General features: G+C 42.8%; 1 protein-coding gene across 2 annotated transcripts in view; it reads left to right on the top strand.

Moving 5' to 3' along the window:
- OSBPL3 (oxysterol binding protein like 3) overlaps window positions 1-26,547 on the top strand; it is a 179,264-nt gene that overhangs the window by 91,968 nt on the left and 60,749 nt on the right. For both annotated transcript variants that reach the window (XM_003788512.3, XM_023512478.1), the window contains 8 exons: window positions 13,628-13,744; window positions 14,174-14,227; window positions 15,258-15,371; window positions 18,411-18,578; window positions 19,140-19,263; window positions 21,660-21,763; window positions 21,970-22,062; window positions 23,162-23,318. In XM_003788512.3, the coding sequence (XP_003788560.1) occupies window positions 13,628-13,744; window positions 14,174-14,227; window positions 15,258-15,371; window positions 18,411-18,578; window positions 19,140-19,263; window positions 21,660-21,763; window positions 21,970-22,062; window positions 23,162-23,318 (931 nt within the window). The remainder of the gene's footprint in view (window positions 1-13,627; window positions 13,745-14,173; window positions 14,228-15,257; window positions 15,372-18,410; window positions 18,579-19,139; window positions 19,264-21,659; window positions 21,764-21,969; window positions 22,063-23,161; window positions 23,319-26,547) is intronic.

Raw genomic sequence — 26,547 nt, 5'->3', positions numbered from 1 at the left:
GGCTATTTTTTGGTTGCAGCTGTCATTGTTGTTTGGCGGGCCCAGGCTGGATTCGAACCTGCCACCTTGGGTGTACGTGGCTGGCACCCTAGCCACTTGAGCCACAGGCGCGGAGCCTAAGGAGCCCATTATTAAAAGGCCCTGACCAGGAGATGCGAAGCTATACTTTGACAGCCAGACGGTCATGAATAAAACCCAGTTCTGATAAGAATGACTGTGGGTTGCAGCTTCCATTCTTTTCTTTATGTGTTGTCAGCATTTGACACGAAAGTCAGAAATCAGAAAGTGAATCCCGCCAAATAACTGACAACTGCTTCACTCATGTTTGCAGGGGATTTGAAATGGAGAGCTCTATTGCTAGGTGAGTCCCCACACAATTATGCAGTTCACTCTTTTCACCCCGCTGTCTCTGGGCTAATCCAGGGTGGCTGGAGCTCTCCCAGGCTCACCTAATGGGAGCTTATTTATGCAGGCTATTTGATTATGCTGCCTTCCAGAGAGCCCAGCCTGGGCTCAGTGCCAGCACCCATAAGATCAGTGAGTTTAATGGGGGTGAATATGCCAAGGAGAGGAAAGTGAATTAAAGCTATTATGTTCAGGTGTTTATAATTTCAGCTGCCTGGGTATTAGAAATGCTTAGCTTCATTTCTTTCTTTTAATTTGTCATGCCTTTAGATAGGGAGATTTACCAGCTGCTTTTTGTAAGTATGAGCTGAATAAACACCACTAGGAAGACCAGTTGAGGAGGAGGGGCCTTGGGAAGGTCACGATTGTGTCATATTGTTCTATAGTGGTCATAAAAGAGAAGAGGTGAGCATGGCCTGGGTTTGGATCTTGGGCGGTTTGTGAGGTGTTGGACCTTGTGCAAGTTACGTTACCCCTCTGTGCCTTGGTTTCTTATGAGGTGCAGGCGCTTAGCTGGAAGACAGCCTGCACTAGGAAGTGCCGTGCAGGTGTTTGACAAGTAAAGATTCTCTGCTGGTGAGCAGGGGGCTCCCTGGCCCCTCGGGTAACACCACAGCTGCTTCCCTGCCTCATTCATCCTTCCCAGCTGTGCAGTGGGCAGCACCGTGCAGGGCAGATGGCTTGGCCTGTCTGTCCAGGCTGCTCTGAGCGGAAAGGTCAGCAAAGATGCTGGGAGTTAAAACTATTCAGAGGCCTCTGTACAGCTCATAATATTCATTCACGCTGTGCTTTGGAGTCTCAAGATAACTCAATGAGGTCTGGGTTGTTGTTTCCACTGTGAAAAGAAAATATGGCCCAGAGATATGAGCTGACTTGTTCAGAGTCGCACAGGCTAATAAGTGGTAGGGGACCAGGCTTGTTATCTATGTGGAGAGTACTGGGTTTCTTTAGATGCCAGAAGCCTTCTTCAGAAGTTGATTCAAGTTCCATGTGTCTTACGTGCCAATCATGTTTATCAAAATAAGCCTGCATCAGCCAACACTTCTGGGAGTGCAGGACCAAGGATGAGGTGGTGAGTAAAGCAGCCTTGTTCATCTCTCCTTGCCCAGAGCTATTTTTTTCTGGTGTGCCCAGCTAGAAAAATCATTAAGTATATATTTCTTAAGAGTTTAGTTCTCCAGATTCTTATTTTCTGACCTTTTACTTTTCTTTGCTGCTGACCTTTCAGCTGCACCCATGGTTGGGACAGTATACCTTGGAGGCAGGAAGGGCGAAGAAATCAGACTCAGTTCTCAATATGTTTTCCACTCTGAGTAAGCCTTACACAGAAAGAAGCAACATTTGTTATCTGAAGAGGTCACTTTCACAACCTTTATTAAAATAATTCGTTCCATATAATTTGGATGCAAAGGCTGTACTCAAGGATCCCGAAGGCCACATGTGGCCCCAAGGCTGCAGGTTTGCCATCACCACGCTGGTGCTTCTTTGTTCTTCTCCATGCCCACAAATGACAGGCTGACAGCTACCCATCCCACTCAGAAGAGCAGAGAAACTGAATTCTTAACATCTCTGGAAGTTTCTGAACTGTTTATACTGTCTTCAGCAATTCCAGAACAAGCCTAGCAAATATATTTGGGTAGGTTTTAGGGCTATTGCTTTGATTAAAAACTACATGGGATGCCTTAAGAAAATGAATGTATTTTATTTGGCCACAGTGCAGGATATGGAAAGGCAGAAACCTAGCCCACATGTTTTGGTTGAGAGTACAACTTACCAGCTACGCAGATATGGATGCAACTGACTCCATAGTTGGGAAGGGGGAGAGTCTACTAAAGTAATTTGAATATCTTAATATACTAAAGGCCCAAAAGTGACATGTAAGAAGTAGGGCGAGAATAACAGACCTCCCTAAGACACTCGGACGTCCCTCTAAGCCTCTGCCCTACAGTCAAATATAACTCTTTTTTTCTTTTTGCACCTGTACACAAGCTGCATCGTAACAAAATCACCTGTCTGTTGCTACTCCAGATGAGTCACATCTCTGGCCTAGTAGTCCTGCTTGTCCTGTATGGCGGACATATCCTAACCCCAGAACCTGTGAATGTTATCTTATTTGAGAGGAGGGCCTTTGCATATGCGATTAATTTAAGGCTGTTGCAATGAGGACAGCATCTAGGGGGGCCTAAATTCATGGACAGGTGTCCTTGTAAGAAACACACAGTGGACAAGGCAGACAGAGGAGAAGGTGACATGTAATGCAGGCAGAGATAAGAGTGATGGAGCTATAAGCCGAGGAACTCTGTAGAGTGGCGGCAGCCACCAGAAACAGGAAGAGGCAAGGAAGGAATTTTCCCCTCAAGCCTCTAGGGTGAGTATGGCCCTTGGTTTTGGACTTACGGCCTCCACAGCTGTTGAGAATAAAATTCTTTAGTTTTAAGCCACCACATTGGTGGTACCTCACTAGGGTAGCCTCAGGGAAACTAATTTGCTCTGCTGCTTGGTGTGTGTCAGCTTTTCTGGGAGTCCCAGCTCCTGTCCTTTGTTGTAACTAAGGCAGAGCTAGGCCTTGGTGATTGCGCCTACCTGAGCTCTGATAGTGGGTTGGTTTGAGTCTCCCCACCTGGCATTTACAAGTTTCCAACCTTGTGTGTCTTTATTTTTAATATATGTTAACTTCTTGAAGGCCAGCACATGGTTTTTATATCTTTGCATTTTGAGTTCTTGGTGATAAGCTTTTTAAGGAGGGGCTAAGGAGAAGCTCAGTTACAGCCTGGGCTATAACATGCTTAGCACTAAAGTTGCTCCCTCTTTGATTCATAAGGTTGTCTGGGATCTTAACCTGTCACTAGGTTCTCATTATGAGAAGCAATTCTCCTTGTGTAGTACTGTGGAAAAGAAAAATCACTGCGGATTTGGATCAAAGATAGGAAGAGTTTATTGTGCTAAATTTCTGCCACTTACTCCTGTCATTCTAATCATATATGCATTAATTACCTGAATGTGTCTCTGACTGCAAATTTTAATTAGCTCTAAAAAAAAAAATAGTTTAGAGCACCCTATAAGGGAGCTGTCATCAGCTAGCACCATCTAGCAATGGGGTGGGTCTTGTCTTTTCTCTCTCTCTCTCTCTCTCTTTTTTTTGAGATGGGGTCTTGCTGGAGTACAGTGGCAACATCATAGCTCACTGCAACCTCAAAACTCCTAGGCTCTAGCATTCCCCCTGCCTCAGCCTCCCAAGTAGTTGGGACTACAGGTACAACCACTATGTCTGGCTAATTTTTCTATTTTTATAGAATTGGGGTCTTGCTATGTTACCCAGGCTAGTCTCAAGCTCCTGACCTCAAGCAGCCCTCCCACCTTGGCTTTGCAAAGTGCTAGGATTATAGGCATGAGCCACTGCACCTGACCTTGTTTTTAAGAAATTGAAAGCTAATAAAGGTAAAATACTACAACAGTGCTAGAAGGTATAAAGTAAAGAACAAACATATTTCTGCCTTCTCACCTCTAGCCCCTGTGCCATTCACACGGGAGTGTAGGTTGGGGATTTTCCTGCATCCCCACATGATATGCGCCCATGTATGGTGAGTTAGTCCAGAATCTCCTCCACAAAGCCATGTGTGCTGTGCAAACAGCACTTCTTAGGAAAGAGGGCAGAGAAAGAGGTCACAGTCAGGCCTGGGTCCTGGTCCTCAGAAGGCCCTCACTCATTTCTGTGGCCCTGAGCACTCAAGGTGTGGCCTTGCATCTTGAAAAATGAAAAAGCTGGGTAGATGACTCTCTCATTCTCTTTCAAACTCTGAGCTTTAAAAAAAATATTCCTTGACTCTGTGGGAGGAAGCCAAGCACTACGCTATACCCTGAAAGGAAAGAAAAGAACCCAGAAGAGACCCTTGAGTACTCTGGACAGAGCCATCTGTCTTCACCACTGGGATACAGCATGTGTGGAAGGCAGGGACGTGTCATCAGAGACAACTTCGTTCTGCCTGGGGAGAGAGCAGAGTTAGAGGTGATGGGCAGGATTGCTGGGGGAGTAGGTGGCCCTGGGCAGACTCAACTGAGTGTGTGTTTACTTCTAGATCAGCAGTTCTCAACCTGTGGATTGTGACCCCTTTGGACTATGGTAAAAATCCTGCATAGCAGATATTTACATTACAATTCATAACAGTAGCAAAATTACAGTTATAAAGTAGCAATGAAAATAACTTTATGGTTGGGGGTCACCACAACATGAGGAAGTGTATTAAAGTGTCATGGCATTAGGAAGGTTGAGGATCACTGAATCATGTCCAGAGTGGATGTTCCATTGTGAGAGTCTGCCTGTGATCTGCAGACTCAGTCCACAAGTGGGTTCCACCTCTTAATAGTCTGTGGTCTTGGTCCAACTACTTGAAAGCCTCAATTTTCTCATCCATAAAATGAAGATAATAATACTTCTATTATAGAATCACTAAAAGGGACACAGTATTAAAAAAAGGTAGTTGTTATTTTTATTACTATAACCACTATCATGATAACGACTACGTGTATACCACTACCATCCTGGGGGCTGAATGGCCAGAGCAGATTGACTTTCATGAGTTGGCATTATGAGAAAGAAAGATGCATAGAGAATTCTGTTCATAGCCATAAGGAGCTGGGTACAATTAGGAGAATATTTAACAAATATTTAAAAAATGTGCTAAAGTAATTAGAGCCCTGATCGACAGGATAAGTGTCATCATTATATGTGTGTTGAAGTGTTTTTATTAATATTATTTGAATTTTACATCCATCAGTGGTCAGCAGATTTGGAAAATTTTTTCTCTTATTTGGAAACTCAAGATTGGAATGATTGGCTGGACTCAGTGGCTCATGCTTATAATCTCAGCACTTTGGGAGGCTGAGGCAAGTGAATCACCCAAGCTCAGGAGTTCGAGACCAGCCTCAACAAGAGCGAGACCCCCATCTCTAAAAACTAGCCGGGCATTGTGGCAGGGTCTTGCTATGTTCATAAAGTTAGCTGAGACAACCTTAGTCCCACAGCTACTTGGGAGGCTGAGGCAATAGAATTACTCTGGTTTGAGGTTGCTGTGAACTATGATGCCATGGTACTTTACCAAGAGTGACAGACTGAGACTCTGTCTCAAACAAACAAACAAAAAAAATAGGAATGGCTTCAGATGGAGCCTGACAGAGCTGGGAGCTCCTGTGTTCTCCTGTTGTCAGTGTCAGCTGATGGCAGGTAGTCCTTTACCCTGCCTCCTGTGCTTTCTCCAGGGGTCTCTGCCCAAACTGGGTGAATCGTCTCCCGTTATCTAATTCTAAGGAATTGAGACACCAGGGGTTTTGGCATGTGGCTAGCCGACTAATAGGGCTTGAAACATTTCTGGGCCTGAATCCTCTGGGTGGTGAGCTATGTCCCTGTGTGAGGGGAGAGGAGGGACAGTGCCAGCTGGCAGCTGGTGACTACCACTCCCAAGTGGCCTGCAGAATCCAAGTGGCCACTTCTTGCTTCAGTTCCATTTTTTCTTTAATGTTCTTACTTATTTCCTAAAGTCAGGGATTGCATTACAAGTTTGTGATAGAAGATTTAGAAAGGACCTCATAGCCAACTTATGCTGACCTCCCTCCTGGTCTCAGGATGCCCTTATTGCTGCCTCTGGAAGGTAGCCCTCAGCCTCTGATGGAGCTCTGCAGAGACTAGGGAGTGGGGGCGTTCATAGAGCAGCCATGTCTTTTTGTTATTTTTCACAGCACTGATTATTGGATAATCAGACAATCCATCTTTCAGGGAAGCTGGAATCTAGGTCCTTGCAGCTCCCCCCATGAGTCCTGGTTGTGCCCTCTGAGTCTATCAAGTCAAATCCCAGTTCCTGAGGACAGCCTGGCCTCCTGGCCGTGCTTGCTCTAAGTGAGCTGTGGGCTGGCAGCTTCGTCTCTGATGGTGCAGAATCTCAGGCCTCCCTCAGACCTACTGAACTGAAATCTGCATTTTGACAGATCCCCAGGTATTGACTTGCTCGTCGCAATTCGAGAAGGACTGAAGGAAATCTCATACACTATCTTTCCCCAACCGATTTTTTTTCTTTTTTAATTGCTATTGCTATCAGGCCTGCTGGTGCTCAAAAAATCTTAATTGAGAAAGAAACTTTTAACAAGAAGCAACAACTCCATCAACTCCTGAAATATAAGTACAGACTTTATCTGCTATCAATTAAAGCTGTCATTCTATTAATTGGAAATCCATTGACAGGCATTGCCAGTGTCGATAGTACAGTCATCAAAGGTAATATTAATGAGCTTTAGCCTTTCTTAATAGGCTCTTAAAGACCACAAATGCCTTTCAAATCATGAAAGACTGATGAAATTATGCTCTATGGGATTTAATGCCTGATATTGTGACTTTTTAAAAACCTGATAAACAGACGAAATAAGTAATTAGAACAATGCCTCTCTGGTCCTGCCAGATAGAGGCAGCCACAAAATCTCCTTTCCCCAACCCTTTTCAGCTATGGGAAGAATGAAAGTTTAAGTCGTTTTCTATTTCTGACATCACTGCAAGGGCAGCGACTGAGGATTCAGAATTTGAAAGGTGCCTGGGAGATGTACACCCTGGAAACAGCTGTGCTGGAGGGACTCGCTTTCAATTCACGTACTCAGCAATATGTAAATGAACTTGGCCAGCTCATGAGCATGAATAAATGCTTAGCTGCCTTTCCAACCACAAAGCAGCTTTCTATCTTTGGCACATTTTAAACATTCAATAAAACAGACTGAATGTAACACCAGATGACAGCGCCAGACTGTCTTCGGTTAAACTTGAGCAAAACCCTTAAGAAGCCCCCCTGACCCAGCCTTTATCATGTTTCTCTCTCCATCTGATATTCATGGTAACCTATAAGCCTGACACCCCGTAGGATGGGACATCAGCCCAGCTGCATTGGGCTAAGTTAGCAGGACCTTGATCTCCCTGGGGGCCCCAGTTAACCTTATGCTGTATTTCTTAGGATATTCAATTCAGCTATATGCCCTACTCCCAAGTCACTGGGGACGTGAAGGACAGTAAGAGCCTCTCCCTGAGACCTGGTCCCATTAGCCCAGAGCAGGGGGCCAGTTCACTGTCCCTCAGACAGTTGGAGGGCCGGACTACGGCTCCGGGACGAGTTGGCTGCGAAGCAGGACAGGCGGTGGCGGCAAAAACACCCGGCAAGTCGGATAAATGTCCTCGGCGGCCGCATGTAGCCCTCGGGCCATAGTTTGAAGATGCCTGGCCCGGAGAATCCAGCCTGTCCTATTTTGTCCAAGGCACCAATTCACCCTAATCTAGCACACATCATTAAACTCCTGTACCCTGAGGGCTTTGGGGTGTGTGGTTTTTGATACCCCTCTTGCTCCAAAGACTCGTTAAGTAAATATTTATTTAGAGCCTCTATTTCCCAGGTAATAGATAAGACACAATCTCTGTCCTCACTGAATCCACATTCTAGCTCTCAAGGCAGGTAAGGCAAGGGTGTTAGTGCTGTAATCATGGAGGGAGGCTGGGCAGGATGGCTCATGCCTGTAATCTTAGCACTCTGGAAGGCACAGGTGGGAGGATCGAGGCCAAGAATTTGAGACTAGCCTGAGTGAGACCCCGTCTCTACTAAAAAGAAAAATTAACTGGGCGTGGTGGTGCATGCCCATAGTCCCACTTACTCAGGAAGCTGAGACAGGAGAATTACTTGAGCCCAAGAGTCTGGGGTTGCTGTGCACTAGGCTGACACCACAGCACTCTACCCAGGACAACAGGGTGAGAAGCTGCCTTAAAAAAAAAAAAAAACATGGAAGGAGGAAATTTCTGCTTGGAGTAGGAGGTTGAGGGCTAAATGTGAATTTACCAGGCTGTGATGTAGATGAGGCAAGCATTCCAGATATGAAAGAGCAAATGTGCAAAGACTTGGCAATGTTAAAATGCATAGGCAAATTTCCCATCCCTGTCTGGTCTAGAGGATAGGAAACATGGTGGCTGTGAGCAGGGTCCCAGACCTTACTTCCACTGTATGGCGCTGCTCTTAACCCCTGATTGTTTCACTATCTTTCTTGGCCACTTCCCAGGTCTATCCACCAATATCCCCTGCCCCATGGAAGTCCCTCCTTGTTCATCCTCAGAATTTACATATTTAAACTACAGTAAAAATGCAATATGCTACAATATGCAGGAGAAACATTCAAAATGTAGCTGCTTCTGGGTGGTGCCTATGGCTCAAAGGAGTAGGATGCAGGACCCATGTGCCAGAGGTGGCAGGCTCAAACCCAGCCCCAGCCAAAAACCGCAAAAAAAAAAATGTAGCAGCTTCTGGCCAGGCATGGTGGCTCAGTCTTCTAATCTTACCACTCTGAGAGGCCTAGGTGAGTAGATTGCTTGCGCTTGGAGTTCAAGACCAACCTGAGCAAGAATGAGACCCCTCTGTACCAAAATGGAAAAACTAGCCAGGCATTGTGGTGGGCTCCTCTGGTCCCAGCTACTTGGGAGGCTGAGGGAAGAGGATCACTTGAGCCCATAAGTTTGAGGTTGCTGTGAGCTATGTTGTCATGGCTCTCTACCCAGAGCAACGGAGTGAGATTCTGTCTCAAAAAAAAAAAAAAAAAAAAAAAAATATATATATATATATATATATATAGCTTCTGAAGTCCATTTGGTATCTTTATAACATCAGAGAAGAAGTGATCCACATTTAAAAATAAAGATTTACTAATAAATCCAACCTTGACATGTGCAAAGATTAAGCAGGAGAATATAAGTACGGTTTTAGTACACTACTTGACATAGAGAAGGTGCTTAATAAATGTTGGTTATAATAATTATTTTTTCACCATATTTTCATGTACTGGTATCTACAGTACACTATTAAGAAGGGAACAAGACTTTCATTGAGCTAGAAAGTGTTCTGCAATCATTTTGTGTTGTTTATATTGTTGTAGTTCTGTATTATTTCCATCGACCCTACTGTATAGTATCTCCTGAAGCACTAGTGTTTTGTGTTCTCCATGGCATACTGTATGGTGTTGAGGTTACAGCTTAATATCACAGGCCCACTCCGCTGTGCCATTTACTGAGACTTCAACAATTAATAAACCAGGGGAATTCATTTAGTACCTACTATGTACTTGGTACTTTGCTGGCATTCTCAGCAAACTGAAAAGATAATCCGTACAATGGTTTGGGAAGAAAAGACCAAAGCACTGGAGATAAAAATAAAACCAAAACTATTGTAATTTATAGGAATATATGACTAATGTGGTTTGTATAATTTAAGAATTTTTGTGGAAGAAGGTAGAAACTGCACTAAAATCCTGAAGAGTTTTCGTGGGTGGAAAAGATCAAGAGATGATTCTGGGAGGCTGGAACAATATAAGTAAGTCACCGAAGTGGAAATAAAGACAAACATTATGTCATATGCCTGTTTATATTGCATGAGGGATGGGACAGAGAAAATACATTGTGAAGATGAAACCAATAAGACTTGCTTATAAGAAAATATTAGAACCCTCACAATTTTCTTTCTTTCTTTTTTGGGGGGAGGGGGACAGAGTCTCACTTTGTCACCATCGGTAACGTGCCATGGCATTGTAGCTCTCAGCAACCTCAAATTCCTGGGCTCAAGTGATTCTCCTGCCTCAGCCTCCTGAGTAGCTAGGAGTATAGACACCTGTCATAGTGCCTGGCTATTTTTAGAGACGGGGTCTCGTTCAAGCTGGTCTTAACCTCCTGAGCTCAGGCAATCCACCTGCCTTGGCCTCCCAGAATGCTAGCATTCCAGATGTGAGCCACTGCACCCAGAAGCCCTCACAATTTTCAATCTATGTGGAATCCTGGCCTGGTTTAAAACAGTACAGAGAATTTGTGCCAGGTTCATCAGCAGTTCTAACCTAATCATCCTCTTTAATAGTATCCCCTTGTTATGAGCAATATTTTAATGACTGTTTTACTCTCCTCAAAATTCATTATTAATTTAATATATTTGAACACATAATCTTGAAAACATCAACATCATGCTTTACTACAATATAAAGGAAAATTCAAAGAATATGGTTAATATTAAAACATAAATTTCAATACATAAAAGCCTACACGTGACTGTACCAGAAGAAGGGGTCAGATAAACCTTTATATGGGAAGAACAGCTACAAATGCAGACGATTCTGGTGTGTTGTGTTAATAACTCACATGGCATGGTCTTCAGCAATGTTCTCTAAAATGGCGGGCAACGCTTGGTAAGTTTCCAAAAAGAGCTGAGTCTTCCCGTTAATTAGTACGTGCAGTCTCAAAAATTTGGAGTACAGAAAACCATGCACAAATACCTCCGTATGTGTGTGAAATAGAGCTCGGTACGCTCAAGGGATTTTTAGCACACTTCTACCTACAAAAGCGTCTAATAGCACTTTGGAAAGTCTTTTAGTATGTGAGGCAGCTTGTTCATTGTGCAAGATCAGGACATTGCGGGACATTTCACGCTCCTGGCTCCCAGCTGTCAGATCCTAGAGTCATCCCTCTAACACTGGGACACCCAAAAGTGCCCCCAGGAGTCCATCGTGCCTCGAGGGAGCAGTCTCAGCGCCCGTGAGAACCACCAGGCTGTATGATGGCCTTCAGGTTTCCACTTCGTGACAGTGACAGAGAGGGAAGCTGGGTGGGGGAAGATTTGGATGTTGAATCCAGAAAAGAAATTGGCTGTGTTGCTTTCTTCCTCGGTCCAGGAAGGCCTCCACTTTTTAAAAATACTTCAAATCTGGCTTTTCCAACCTGGAAACAGTTTCATATTCTAAGCCCAGGTAGAAGATAAAATGAGGAAAATATGATATTTTGTTAAAAAAAAAAATGCAAGCCCCTTTTTTAGCTGAATGGCCAAGAAACTCTAGTTCCCTGCCTTCCACATTGGCTCACGGATAGGAATGTACCGTGTCTCAAGAGTTCAGGAGAAATCTAGTTCAAACATGAATCCTTGAAACAGTTTTGAGATTTAATTCTTGGATTTTTTTTTTTTAAACTGCAGGCATGATCTCATCTATTTTTTCTTCAGTTTTGTAAAGTATGCAATACCCTCTAATCCCTCTTGGCATTTGCACAGTACACAGTGGACTATCCTGAGCAGATGTGCCGGATTGTTTAGTATTAAACTCAGCAGGTTGCCTTTGTTGGGGAGTCTGAAAACAAACAAGTCAAAAAGGCTTGATCCACTCAGAATGCTTTCCTGAGGATTTTGAACCTTGGATTTTTATTTAACAAGAACAACAACACACACCCCACCCCCACTTTCATATGAGTGTGTTGCGAATTTGTAAAATGTTATTGGGTCAAAAAGTAATGGGCCTACTTCAAATGAGCACCAATGTGTAATATCCAAGAATATAAATCTGCAACCGTATTCCAGTCAAATCCATACCATGGACAGGACAACAGGGCAGGCCTTCTGAGGGAATCAGAAGAAAACTGGACCCTTTACACTCTCAAGGAGCTTCTAGTCCCACGAGGATGGTAACACCTCATGGATATTATCATACATGAGGTAAACCTTTGCAAAATAAGGTACAAAACTGATGGATTCTTTAGGGATGAAATGGTACCTTCCTCTGGGGGAGGTAGAATTTTTAACTAGAGGACCTTAGACATTCATTAACATTTAGGCAGGTAAAACATGTTAAATTTTGAGGAATAGCGTTCTGAGTTAAAATAAACTTGAGCAGGATTTTGTGTGTGTGTGTGTTTTTAAGTGTTGGGAAGAGTGGCCTCTCATCACTTAGGAGTGTACATTCTCCATTTATTGTCTGATTGAAATTAAGCAACTTTGAATAACTGGTAATAATTGCTATAAAGAAGTCTTATTCAATATTGCTACCTTTCTAGGAAAAAAATCGTCAAATTTAAAAGCTAAATCTTTTTTCTAAGCTTTGTTTTTTCCCATTGAAGAAATTCCTTTCACAACCCCCAATCTTGGCATTCCACCATAGTATTTCGAAACTCTGGAAAAACCTTTCACTCCATTCAGAGTAAATGCCATCAGAAAGAAGGCAAGTCTGTCAGAATCAGTATAGTATAAAGTAGGAAAAGGTTCTTGTTACCAGGTGGGTCCCAGGCATTGAACTTGAGAACAAAATAGAAATTGAGCTAGAACCTCTCAAGACTCTCTAGTGGTTTCCATGGCCACACTTTTAGATTGCCTGGGTCCCGCGTCCCAGGACGTTAGTCTACCTTCTACTCCCTGGAGCTGGTCCAGATTTACCATCTATGTCCTTATACTTTTGGTGTTTGGTTGTGCCACCTGCTGGTAGGCTAGAGATTTGACTCACAGCAAGTTAGTCAATGTGAAATTTTGGCCAAAATGGCATGCTTGTCAAAACTTAATTACTCTCTGTTGGAAACAGGTTGTATATGATCTGGATGATAGTTAGTTACTAAGTGCATATATAGATAAATAAACTCATCGAGTTGTACTCTTAAGATTTGTGCATGTCATCTATATTACATCCCAGTTAGAAATGTAAAAATTATAACAACCATAAATATGGCTCTTCCAGTCACTAAAGTATTGCCAGTTTTGGTTTATCTGAGGGTAATATAGCAATGATTTATGTATTTTTAAATAAATTTTTAAAACGTTTAGCATTTTTTCAACTAGTTGGCCAACAAGAGAAGATTGATTATAACAAGTATTTGTAATAATTGACCAAGATAGAAAAGTTTTTAAAACAAAGGAAAGAGGGAAAAACCAAATTGTTAGGAAAAAAGGATGATAGTACTTGTTGCAAAACCATCCTTTTAGTGCTTAAGGATTTCTGATATTTAAATACCTAGCATTTGTGAATGTTAGTTTTCAACTAAATCATTATTCCTACCAAGTGGATTTCAGAAGTCTAGTAATGAATGAACAGTAATTGTGTGTTGATGTCAAAGTGAACAAAAATAGAACTAAGGTAAAATCTTCACCTTTGGCTCTGATTGTTAAGTTTTATACACCAAAAGAGAGAAAACCATTCTCTCCTAAAAGACAGTTCTAAAAAAATCAAATTTGGTGCCACTCAATTATAGCTTTACATCTATAAAGTCCAGAGACTGGGTGGGAATTAAATTTGAATTTCTTCTCCACAACAAACCCAGCCAACTCACTGTGTTGAATGGATTTAGTGATAGGATCAAGTGCTTCTTCAAACTATTGTTATTATTTTTTAAGGTAAACAATTAACGTGGACTCTTTTGTTGGAACAGGACAGCTGGGAAGTGGTGGAAGGACTGAGGGGGGAGATGACTTACACCCAAGAGCCACCAATTCAGAAAGGATTTTTGCTGAAAAAGAGGAAATGGCCCTTAAAAGGCTGGCACAAGGTAAGACATTTGTTTTGGCCTCATTTTATTTGTACCATGCTGAGTACCCAGTTCTTAGGCACTTACATTTAATTTTAAGGGGAAAGTTGAGACCAAGGATGTTTAAATGGAACGTTTTGTTTTTTTTTTGAGACAGAGCCTCAAGCTATCCCCCTGGGTAGAGTGCCATGGCATCACACTCACAGCAACCTCCAACTCCTGGGCTCAAGCGAGTCTCCTGCCTCAGCTTCCCAAGTAGCTGGGACCACAGGTGCCCGCCACAACGCCTGGCCATTTTTTTGGTTGCAGCCATCATTGTTGCTTGGCGGGCCCGGGCTGGGGATTTGAATCCGCCACCTTAGGTATATGTGGCTGGTGTCTTAGCCGCTTGAGCCACAGGCGCCGAGCCTAAATGGAACGTTTTAATGACTAGTACTTTCTTTTCCACAGAGATTCTTCTATCTGGACAAAGGAATCTTGAAATATGCCAAGAGCCAAACTGATGTAAGTCTTCTTGTGGGTGCAATGTACTGTTGAGCAGTTCAGAAGGGCAATTGTTGTCAGCCCAGGGATGAGAATGGAACAGGTGATGATTACACATCTCTGATCTAGAAAGCATGGAGTTCCTAGTCTCTCCAAGGTGGAACTGAGGTGCCAGCTCTTAGCTCTGGGATCTAGGTAGGCTCAGTTGCCCACCTGGGAAAGGTGCAGCGACTCCTCCCATACCCCCTTGGATAACCAAAGGTTTGTCCTGGTCTGGGACCTGTACCTGCGGAGTTCTGTGGGTGGGAGAGGATTTCTTCACAGCTAGAGAACAGGAACAAAACACAGGGTGAGTGTCACTCCCAGTCTTACAGCGACTGAGGGGCAATGAAAGCCCCGGGGGAAGGAGAAGTTCCTCTTCTAGTTGACACTAGGAAATGGGTCTGATGGCCATTAGTTCTGCCCCACATAGGCATCCTTCTCCCCTCTTTGCCTCCTTTCCTAGCCTCTCCCTACACTCCTTCCTTTTAAATCACCTCTAAATGAATTTAGAGACTAGAACAGTGGTTCCCAACCTTTCTAATGCTACAACCCTTTATGTTGTAGTGACCCCCAACCATAAAATTATTTTTGTTGCTACTTCATAACTGTAATTTTGCTACTGTTATGAATCGTAATGTAAATATCTGATCTGCAGGATGGTCTTAGGTGACCTCTGGAAAAGGGTCGTTTGACCCCCAAAGGGGTCACGACCCACAGGTTGAGAATTGCTGTACTAGAAACTAATTCAGCAGGAGGCAGTGCAGTCAACGGGTGAATTCTCTGCCGAGGGAGTCAACCTTGGGATTTGCTCTCCCCTATCCTACCTTCCTGGCTGGGTAAACTGCCTGTTAGTTACCCCCTTACTACCCCACTCTACTACCCAGAGATTAAAGAAGACCGTGCGTGCATAGCTCTGAAGTCGGTACTGCTTCACACTGAGGGATTGGGGAGGCGAGGGAGAGGAGTGGCAGGCCAAGGTTCTTGAGTGGCCCTCTTTGTCCCTCTGCAGATAGAGAGAGAGAAGCTGCACGGCTGCATTGACGTTGGCCTCTCAGTGATGTCTGTAAAGAAGTCATCCAAATGCATAGACCTTGACACCGAGGAGCACATCTACCATCTGAAGGTGAGACGGCTTCTGTTGTGCAGAGTCCGTTTATGCTGGGAAGGTGGATGCCTTCTGGGTCATCAGCCAACGTGCAGAAGACCTTCATTACCTAAGCGTTCCTGGCAGACAGTGTTGATAATCGAGTGGGACAGGTCTTAGCTGTGCAGGACTGTCTCTCAGGCTGCACGAAGGGTTAGCATCCTTCTCACCTCGTCTGCTCATAACCACCCCTCTCTCCAGTGACTGTGACAACAACAACAGGAAACTTTCATGCCTCCAAACCACCCTTCCCCCAGCTAGTGACATCTTTAGTGAAGACCCATTCACCATAGGTTGAATTATGTTGCCTGCAATACCGTGTAACATTTAGTCAGTGGAGCCTTACCTTCAAACTTCAGCTAATCTTATAGAGATTCCATTAAAATTCCCATATTACAGTAAAACGTCAGGGATTTTTTCACCCTACAGTGTTGTCCAGATAGTATTTCTCAAAGCTATTTACCCTCTTTTTCTCTCTGTCTCATAGATGGTAGAGAAAGTTAAAAGCATGAAGCCCGAGATCTAGACCTGATTTACATCATGACATGGCTTAACTTACTGGCCATTGGACTTTGGCCAATTACCTCATCTCTGAGAGTCTCAGTTTTCTCACCTAAAACAAAATGAAAATTATCATAGTGCTCATCGTGTTAGAAAACTTGGTATAAAAACTGGCCCACATTAAGCTCAGGAATTGTAGTTACTGTGATTATTAGGTGGTAACCTGAATGTTAACAATTGAGAAAATGCTGATTCTTTTCTTGCTTGGGCAAATAACTTGCCATCTTGGGGACAGGGGCCGAGCGTCAGGAAAATAAAAGCATGAGGTCAGGAGCTGCTTGTCCTAGTGTGTCCCCATCCTCTCCATAGCATATGTGTGGCTACTGTGACCCTAACACAGGTGGCTGGTTCAATAGGCAAGACAGTCGAGTCCTATTGTTTCCCACCTATCTGGGTGCCATTGATATGAAGCAGGGCTTCTCAAGGTCGGCACTGTTGACACCGTGGACTGGACAGCTCTGCCGTCCTGTGCACAGTAGCATGTTAAGCAGTGTCCCTGGCCTCTACCTTCTCTCTGAATCTAGTAGCGTCCCCCTCCAGTTGTGAGCACCAAAATGTCTCCAGTACCCCCATGGGGATAAAATCACCCCAGGTTTAAATGACTGGTATAACGGAAGAAAAAACCTATAATCTTAGGAAAAAATTAAGAAAAATACTACCCTCCTGCCACAATTCCTGTTTCAAGGTCAGTCTCTGTTAGGATAGTCTAGGTCATTTCTCCATGTACTTCCAATGCCTCTTAGTTCTGATTTGACATGGTCAAGAAATAACAGGCTCTTATTCATCCACTGTTGTATTAACAGAATAAAAGTAATTCTTCCTTATTTTTAAAGAATTAGAATACTGTAAAATACACTGAATGCTAATATTATGACAAGCACAGTTTAATATTTTTCTATGTGATTTGCTTTAAGTTCTGTTTGGTTTCCTATTCATTCTTTTAAACAGCTGTGACTTAGCAGAGGTAAGTGTAGCTATCTGAGTGTTTGAGTGAATAGCCTCAGCATCAGACAGTTTTTAAATGTGAGCCACTTGGTCCCCTTCTCTGACATTATAGATGAGAAATCTGGACAGCAGAGAGGGGAAATGTCCACCTGTGGCCCCTACACCAACCTTAGGGACCAGAACAGAACCCTGGTCAGTTATTTTATAAAGTCCTTTTTTCCTTCTACCTCGTTTAACTCATAAAAAATGAGTCCAAGAGTGCTTTGAGCACTCACTTTTAAAAGGCCTCTGAGAATAGATCAGTGCAAAAAATGATACAAGATTCCTGTAAAATTCCTCTTTACCCACGTCTCGGAAATGAAATACATTTCAAGAACATAATTTGAGGCAGACAAATAGGTGTGAGTCTGTACTGCTTCTTCCCGTAAATGACATATTACATTAAATAGCACCTGTAGGGGTTTTCAGTTTTATGGTTACGTCTGCTGATCAACACAACAGCCCATTCCTCAGTGAATGTTGCTGGTATTTTGCACATCCTAGCTCTCCGCTGTGGCATTAGGAAAGTGCCTCATAGGATTAACCTGGATTTTTCATCTTAGAAGTTAACCTACCATACATCCTTTTGGCTTAAATTGCAGCTTCCTAAATATCTGTGTCCTATCAGTTTTCCCATTGAAAATATTAATACTGTCTTACACACACACACAATTATTGACTTTTAAAAGAAATAGCCATGATACGTGGGTGTCTGTTACATTCTTTTTGGTCTTTTTATGAATATTTGAAATATTTTCTAATAAAAATAAATACTAGTTACGAACCTTATTCTTTGAGTAAATTAGAAATTGATAGTCATCTATGGAAGGAATGGTTATATGTGAGTAGGTAACAATAAAAATAGAAAAAAAATATAGTGCTGTATAATGCTTTGCCAGTTTTTTTCTGAGAGTGGGAGAAATGTTCTTTTGAATAACCTTCGCATTCATTAACACACCCTCCTCTACAGCGTCGTCTTTGTCAGAGACGATGAGCAAGGTTAAATATTTTAGGAAGAATTTACTAATTCATTCTAGTTCAGAGATGATTGATCTGACATGTCTGAATTATAAAAGAGTTTAAAAAGAAAAATGGTGCTAATATTTTCAGTAGGGATAAGAGAAGCTGGGATTAAAGAACTTGGAAATGCTTTAGGGACAGATAAATATAACTTTCCGCTCATCTGTTGTTTAACATAACTGGCACTGTTTTGCTTTCTTAAAAATAGCATAACAATCGGGCTCTTTCATAGAAAGCCTAAGTATATGCTTTATGAAGATCATTTTTACTCTCCATTTCCTCCCCAAATGTGTTTCTGTAGGCTAGAACGCAAGTAAACCAAGTCACTACGAGGCTATTTCTACTTGTGCCAACTTAAAAAGAGGATGTCAGGAGTCATCTCAATCTGATGAATAATCGTTCCTTCCTGTGAGTGACTCTCTTCTTTCCCTCTTTCAACTTCACACGTTTTAGGTGAAGTCAGAAGAAGTCTTTGATGAGTGGGTATCCAAGCTCCGTCATCACCGAATGTATCGTCAGAATGAAATCGCCATGTTTCCACATGAAGTTAATCACTTTTTCTCAGGGTCCACGGTCACAGACTCTGCATCTGCAGTGTTTGACTCCATTTCAAGTAGGAAGGTAGGGAGTATTTTGCCAATAATGAATCTGAAAGGAGGGGGTGCTTCGTGTGGAGGTTGTTCCATCTCAGCAGCTGAGCTTGAGGAAGGAAAGGTTTGGGGGCGGGGTGCAGGGTAAGCCTGGGCTGATATTTAATTAGTCTGTTTGCCCAGTGAGTCAGAACCAGGACCAGATGAGCAGTGATTGAAGAAGAGCATGTAAAGAGGAATTTATCTGAATGCACTCCCTTTCTCCTAACTGGTTCGACCTGACTTTGGTTTCTTTTTCTGGTTGTAAAATACAGTAGGTCTGTTTATGGTGTATTTTGGGATTGCAAGATATTTCCAGACATTTATTTGTTATTTGACAAAAGAAAAACTAAGGATTGCCATCCAAGGGTTCATAATATAATATGGCCAAGCTGGGGTATAACCCGAGGCCTTCATACTTTGCCAGAAGCTTCTTCAACATCACAGGCAGATGGTGTCCATTAGCCACCAGCCCACTCTGTTATCCTTGACCCTAAAGTGTCCCCGCTGGTCTGTTTTCATTTATAATGTGCTTTTGTTGTCTGTGGAACAGCGTAGCAGTATATCAAAACAGAATTCATTTCAAGCTGGAAGCAATTTGTCATTTTCTTGTGGTGGTGAGACACGAGTTCCATTATGGTTACAGTCTTCAGAGGACATGGAAAAATGCTCGAAAGGTAGAGTGACTTAAAATCTCTGCTCCTTTCTGTCATGGCTCTTAATGATGCTGGTTTGATGACACACCTCATTTGCGTCCTGCCCCCGGGCCTGTCCATTGTCCTATCTCTACTTTGCTTGTGAAGGTTGCACTCATCATCAACAAAGACCTGCTCCTTTTTTTATTTTTTTTATTTTTTGAGACAGAGTCTTACTTTATTGCCCCTTGGTAGAGTGCTATAGTGTCATAGCTCACAGCAACCTCAAATTCTTGGGCTTAAGAGATTCTTTTGCCTCAGCCTCCTGAGTAGCTGGGACTACAGGTGCCCACCACAACCTGGCTATTTTTATTTTTTTTAATATTTATTTATTTAATTATTTTGAGACAGAATTTCAAGCTGTTGCCCTGGGTGGAGTGCTGTGGCATCACAGCTCACAGCAACCTCCAACTCCTGGGCTCAAGTGCCTCCCAAGTAGCTGGGACTATAGGCGCCTGCCACAATACCTGGCTATTTTTTTGGTTGCAGCTGTCATTGGTTTTTTTGGTTGCAGCTGTTGTTGTTTAGCAGGCCTGGGCTGGATTCAAACCTGCCAGCTCAGGTGTATGTGGCTGGAGCCTTAGCCACCTGAGCCACAGACATGGAGCCCACCTGGCTATTTTTAGAGACAGGGTCTCACTCTGGCTGGCTGGTCTCAAACTCCTGAGCTCAAGCAATCCACCTACCTCAGCCTCCCAGAGTGCTAAGATTACAGGCCTGAACCACTACACCGGGCCTAAAGATGCGCTCCTAGACGAGCTTTTCATCTTCACCTGGCTGTGCATGCAGACAGGTTTCCTTTGCTATTCCTTGGGTGCTGGTGGCTGATTTCCACATGGGCCTATAAACCATAGTCCCCACGGGTGGGGGTCTGCACAGCTGTATTTTTTTAAGTGCCAAAAATGACTGTGATGTACATCCAAGGTTGAGAATCAGTTCTGGAGGTGAGACAGTGGCCAGATGGAGAGCCCCGTGATGCAGGTCTTCTCTACTGCACATTAGAGCCTCCAGAGGACTCGTCCTGTGCAGAAATGCCCATGCTCGGGCCTCCCTCCCAACAAATCTCTTTAAATTGGTCTGAAGTGGGGCCATGGAGTCACTAAATTTCCAAAGTTCCCCAAGTTCCTCTTGATTTTTGACAAGGAGCTGGGGTTGAACTCTACTGTTACAAGGAAGCTCAGCGTTCTCAACCTTAGTTAGCTGAGACTCACCCTGGAAACTCAGAAATGAAAATATCCCCAATAGAAAAAATATATAACAAAAAAGAAAAGAAAATATCCCCAGTAGGATTGGGAGTGTTCTGATTTAATTGTCTGGGGGTGAGACTTGGGCATATGTAATCTAAAAAATTTCTCCAGTTGATTTAAATGTGTAGCCACAATTGAGAATCACCAGAGAAAGATTTTGGGTGGTTTCCCTGAAAAATTGCATTTTCTTTTATTGAATACAGATTGTATTAACCCTGGGGCCATGTAGGCTTTGCCCTTCCGATAAATATCACTCACAACTTTTCTGAGTGACATTTTGTCAATGTGTTCCCTGAAGTGTTGTCTCTGGACCAGCAGCATTGGCCTGGCCACTTGTTAGAAATGCAAATTCAACCGCAGGGTACTGCATCAGAGATGGGGTGGGGGCCCAAAGAACTTCAGGTTAACAAGGTCTCCAGGTTGATTCCCATGACAAAGTTTTCGAGCCACTCTCCTAAGGCATTTGGACCTTTATTCTTAAGCAAAAACATCCACTGGCATCCAGTGCATAGCAAACTCTTTTAAGTTAGTGACTATAATTGGCCTGAGAGTCCCTTTATATCCTCTCAGGGCCATCTGCAGAGGTTCGTCGTGCCCCTGAGGCAGGTCCGTGATTGATAAAGTTGCCCTTAGAGACCAGCACGACCTTTATTTGAGTTTTCTTCATATAATGTGCACTGGGTCCTTACAGTAGAGAGTGGCAGCCCATTGTTGCAGGCTTACCAATAGCGATGATGCTGATGCTGATGATGGCTGATTCATTCAGTTCTTAGTATGTGCCAGGCACTCTTCTAAGCACTCTGCATATATCCTATCAACTCATTCAACTCTCACAACTATCCTGTGAGCAAGATGTGTGATTACCCCCTTTTTCAGATAGGAAGACTGAGGCACAGAGAAGTTCAGTAACCTTTCCAAGAGACACAGCTCATTAAGTGGATTCCAATTGAAGTAGCCTGGTTCTCAAGATCCATGCCCTAGATCACAACCTTTCCTGCAAAAAAGGACATAAAATTTCCTACCCTTGCAGATGAAAACTCAAATAGAGATAAATAAGAAAAGTAGCTGGCCCCAGCATGGTGATCCTGCTTGCTAGTGCAGAATTATGAGCACTTCCTTTTTGCCCCTCAGACCTGGCACACTGCCATGCCTACCTGGTGGAAATGAGCCAGCTCCTACAAAGTATGGACGTCCTGCATCGGACCTACTCGGCACCAGCTATCAATGCCATCCAGGTTAGCCACACCCCTCTTCCGTCTGCATTCTGGCACCTTCTCCTTCCCTTTCTCCTGCCCAGCCTTTGACTAACAGTGGAATGTTGTCTGGTCAGTTGCTTCAGCCAAACTCAAGGGGATGGAGGTGATCACTTTGCTATGCATTTATCCCCTATTGGTTTGGTGGACCTTACTGTCTGTGCTCTCTTTCCTGTTTTGAAACAAAGGGCGGAGCTTTTGAAAGTCCCAAAAAGGAAAAAAGATCGCACAGGAGGTGGCGGTCCAGAGCTATTGGCAAAGATGCTAAAGGAATGCTGCAGGTAACCATCGCTTCCCCAAAAGACTGGTTCTTCTTTGGCCCTTCTCTGCACATGGTGTGCGGAGGCTACTGTGACTCCAGCAGGTTGACAGACAAGTAAACCCTCTACTTGTTCTCTCCCCTGGCCTCTACAGGGAGATGGATTCAATCACGTAGATTTTCTGGGTACTAGGATAAGCATGTAGTAGGTATTTGGGCAGGGGAGAGAATAGTTTCTAAGGGAATAATGGCTTGAGGTTGCAGGGACTGCTGCCATTTCTAGGATATTTGGTTTCCCCCTCTCTAATGTTTAGTGTGCCAGTCCTCCTTCCTGCTGGAGTGTGTGCCTTGTTTTGTGGCTGCTGTTGCTGTGTGCTCTCACCTACTGCTTCTGCTGACGCTCAGTGGATCTGTCATCCTTGTAGAGCCCACGGGCCTGATTTTCTGGACACACAGTATTGTACAGATACTCCTTTGCCTCTTATCTCCAAATTCCCAACCCCCATCAGAGGTTCACGGTGTCATGCTAGGCTCTGTCTTTCTTAAGGCCCAGCTAAGCCAAGATGAACAGCTTGGCTGTTGCATATTAAAGTGCAAGTTTGTTAGAATCAAAATAAATCCCAAGCTTTTGAATAAATCATCTGATAGACTCCTATACATCTTTAGTTCAAACCACATTAGGGGTTGAACTTGAATTTTAAAACAAAGAATGTTCCATATACAAAGTTCCTTTGTTGTTTAGAAGCCCCAGGTGCAAAAAAAGCAAAGCATTTTAAACCTATCTACTACTAACAGCCTAGATACTGGCTGATTATTGCCAGGAGGAAAAAATTGAGTATAAATGAGAAATCCTGGCAGCTTGAGCTGTCATTTTCAACCTATAGCTTTAATGCTTCTGACCTTTCCAGAAGAATAGGTGATTTCTTACCCATTTATAGTTCATAAGAAGCATATTGTGGAGTTTTCCTGAGTTTTCATTTATTTTTCTCATAAGTGATCACTCAGTAGAAAGACTTCCCTATACAATCTTCTTTTCTTACTATGTTCTGATCTTAGAACCAAGTAAATATTCTAAGCCATCTTCATCTGAAAGCAACTATCTCCCTTTGATGTCACTTTAGGTCCCTAAACCTTTTTTTGGTCCAGTAAGACTGCACTCCTCCAATCCTAATTTGTCAACACTAGATTTTGGAGAAGAGAAAAATTACTCCGATGGCTCTGAAACCTCATCAGAGTTCTCTAAAATGCAGGAAGATCTGTGTCATATTGCCCATAAAGGTAAATGAGTTTTCTTTTTTCCTAATGTATTTGATAAAAACGTTAATTGCATGTCTGAATGGGGGATGTCTTTGGAGAGGGTATTTTTAGTTGGTTCATTTTTCTACTCTATTAATATTTGGGGGGAACCTAATTTTTATTTTATTTCTCTGGAAGTAGACAGTGTATTGGCAAGCAGTTTCTTTTTAACCTCTTTAGAGAGTTGGTGAGATTGTTATATACTGCAAAAGTGCAAATGGCCCTCTTCTGGAGGGCAGGATGATGTTATGTGCAACTACAGGAGAACCTCTATCAGTTGACCACCCAAGGGACTGTAACAAACTGTAACAAATGAAAATTAGATCAATTTAAGATAGTGGTTAGTGTAGGGAGGTGGTCAACTATAGAGGTTCTACTGTATCTTTTAAATCCTCCCATCCAGCAGGTTCATTTTGAAGAGTTTATTTGGAATTAATTAACTTAAAATTCATCTACAGATATCTTCTGTAACATTGTTTATTACATCAAAAATTAGAGATAGGTACTCAGAAACATTAGCCATTAGAGAAATGCAAATTAAAGCCATGATGAGGTAGCACTACACACCTATGAGAACAGCTAAAGTGAAAAGAAAATACAGTATCAAATGCAGGTGAGGATGCCTAGAACCTGAATCTCTCATATATTGTTAGTGGCCGTATGAAATGCTACAGCCACTCTGGAAAATAGTTTGTTCTATAAAATGAAACACACATTTACCATACAAATCAGTACTGGTATTCCTGGCCATTTATGCCAGAGACATGAAAATGCATGTCTACACAAAAACATAGAAAATATATACACAAATGTTCAGAGCAAGTTTCTTTGTGTTAGCCAAAGACTGGAAACAAACTCAATTGTTTTTCAACAGAGAAATGATTAAAGAAAATGTGATACATCCATACGATGGACTCCTACTCAGCAATAAAGAGGAACAAACTATTGTTATACACCACAACCTGGATGGGGCTCAAGAACATTAGGCTGAGTGAAAAGAGAGAATCTCAAAAGGCTGCATAGTATACAGTTCAATTGATAGAGCATTTTTGAAATGATATAATTATAGAGATGGAGAAGAGATTAGTGATTGCCAGAGCTTAGGAGCAGGGAGGAAGGAAAGGGGAAGGATATCAGTGTGATTATAAAGGAGAAGCACAAGGGACTCGGCACCTATAGCTCAGTGGCTAGGGCGCCAGCCACATACACCCAGGCTGGCAGGTTCGAACCCAGCCCAGGCCTGCCAAACAGCAATGACAAGTGCAACCAATAAATAGCTGGGCATTGTGGCAGGCACCTGTAGTCCCAGCTACTTGGGAGGCTGAAGCAAGAGAATTGCTTAAGCCCAAGAGTTTGAGGTTGCTGTGAGCTGTGATGCCACGGAACACTACCAACGGCAACACAGTGAGACTCTGTCTGGAAAAAAAAAAAAGAAAGAAAGAAAGGAGCAGCACAAGGGATCTTTGTGCTGATGGGAAGTTCTGTCACCTGCTGTGCTGGCTGTTCTGTCTGTTCTGTCACCTGTGGTGCTGGCTACATGAATCTGCACTTGTGATGAAATTGCATTGACTTTTACTCACAAACATATAAACCAATTAGTGCATTTAAAAATCTGGTGAAATCCAAATAAGATCTGTAGATTATACTAATGTCAGTCTCCTAGTTCTTTTTTTTTTTTTTTGAGACAGAGCCTCAAGCTGTCCCCCTGGGTAGAGTGCCGTGGCATTACAGCTCACAGTAACCTCCAACTCCTGGGCTCAAGCGAGTCTCCTGCCTCCGCCTCCCAAGTAGCTGGGACCACAGGTGCCCGCCACAACGCCCGGCTATTTTTTGGTTGCAGCCATCATTGTTGTTTGGCGGGTCCGGGCTGGGGATTCGAACCCGTCACCTTAGGTGTACGTGGCTGGTGCCTTAGCCGGTTGAGCTATAGGCGCCGAGCCAGTCTCCTAGTTCTTATATCATACCATAGTTATGTAAGATGTGATCCCTGGGGGACATCGGATGTAGGGTACATAGGATTTCTCTAAACTGTTCCTTGCAACTTCCTGTAAGTCTATAACAATTTCAAAATAAAAAGTTTTTAAAAAGTTAGAAATAACCTAAATGCTCAAAATAGAGGATTAGATTCTTTTTAAAGCAATATAAATAGAGTACTCAGCCATAATAATAATAGCTACCTTACACTGAGCACGTAACTGTCACAGGTACTTTACTTGCACTGTTTCATTTAATTCTAGCAGCAACTTAAGGAATGATATTACTGTGATCTCTGTTGTATAGTTGAGAAACTTAAGCCTTAGTGACATTAAAGAACTCCCTGAGGGTCACACGGTTACAAAACAGGCAAGCTGAGACTTGAGTCCTACCTTGGTTGGCCCCAGAATCTGAATTCCCTCCCTGGTGATTCACTGACCTTCCAGATGGAGTGGTCTGGCTTAGGAAGGCTTCCTCTGTTCCTTACAGACATAGGAAGATGTCCACATGCACATCATTGAGTAAAATTGAAAGGTTACAAAACAATATATAGGTGTGATCCTTTTTTTGGAAAAAGGAAATATAATTCTGGCATGTATAGGTATACCGAAAAGTCCAGAAGAATGTATACTAATGTTTCAGTGATGGAGGCTTGAGTTATAAGTACTTACTATCTTCTTTCTGCTTATCTTCTTTTGTTTTTTTCCGTTTTCATATAGGGATTATTTTTCTTAAAGAGAAAATAGATTGAAAATTTTTCAGTGGGAGCACAGTGAGGACATGCTTGAAGTGGGAGGAAAGAAGATATTCTTTCCCTCCCTTTCTTCCTCTCCCAGCCCCATCATTTTCTTTCTTCACATTACTGATTCCTTCAGCTCTGTTTTCTCTTATCCTGCACGTAGGAAACATGTTAGTGAGGAAGTGGATCACAGGGAAACCATTTTATCCTTTTTCACAGATTGCTATCTCAAACTCTTATCCCAGTTACCATTTGGATATTGTCCGTGTTTTACATGGACAAAAATTGCCAGATGAATTATCGCACAATCCCTATGTAAAATGGAAGAGTTACCTGGCCCACCCTTCAAAACTCTTCCAGCACCTCCTTGGGCATGCTGTAGTATCAAAAGAGTACATTTTAATTAGGGCACTTTAGGTTTTGTGGGAGGAAATTTCTATAAAACACTATTCTTTTTTAATAACAAGAACTGTCTGGTTTAAAATGAGAAGGTAAAGC

Source organism: Otolemur garnettii, unplaced genomic scaffold (assembly GCF_000181295.1).
Source record: "Otolemur garnettii isolate 467f Iridium unplaced genomic scaffold, OtoGar3 scaffold00028, whole genome shotgun sequence".
In the NCBI taxonomy this organism is placed as follows: Eukaryota; Metazoa; Chordata; class Mammalia; order Primates; family Galagidae; genus Otolemur; species Otolemur garnettii.
The sequence above is the reverse complement of the archived record's forward strand: the minus strand, read 5'-3'. Positions and strand labels throughout refer to the sequence as shown.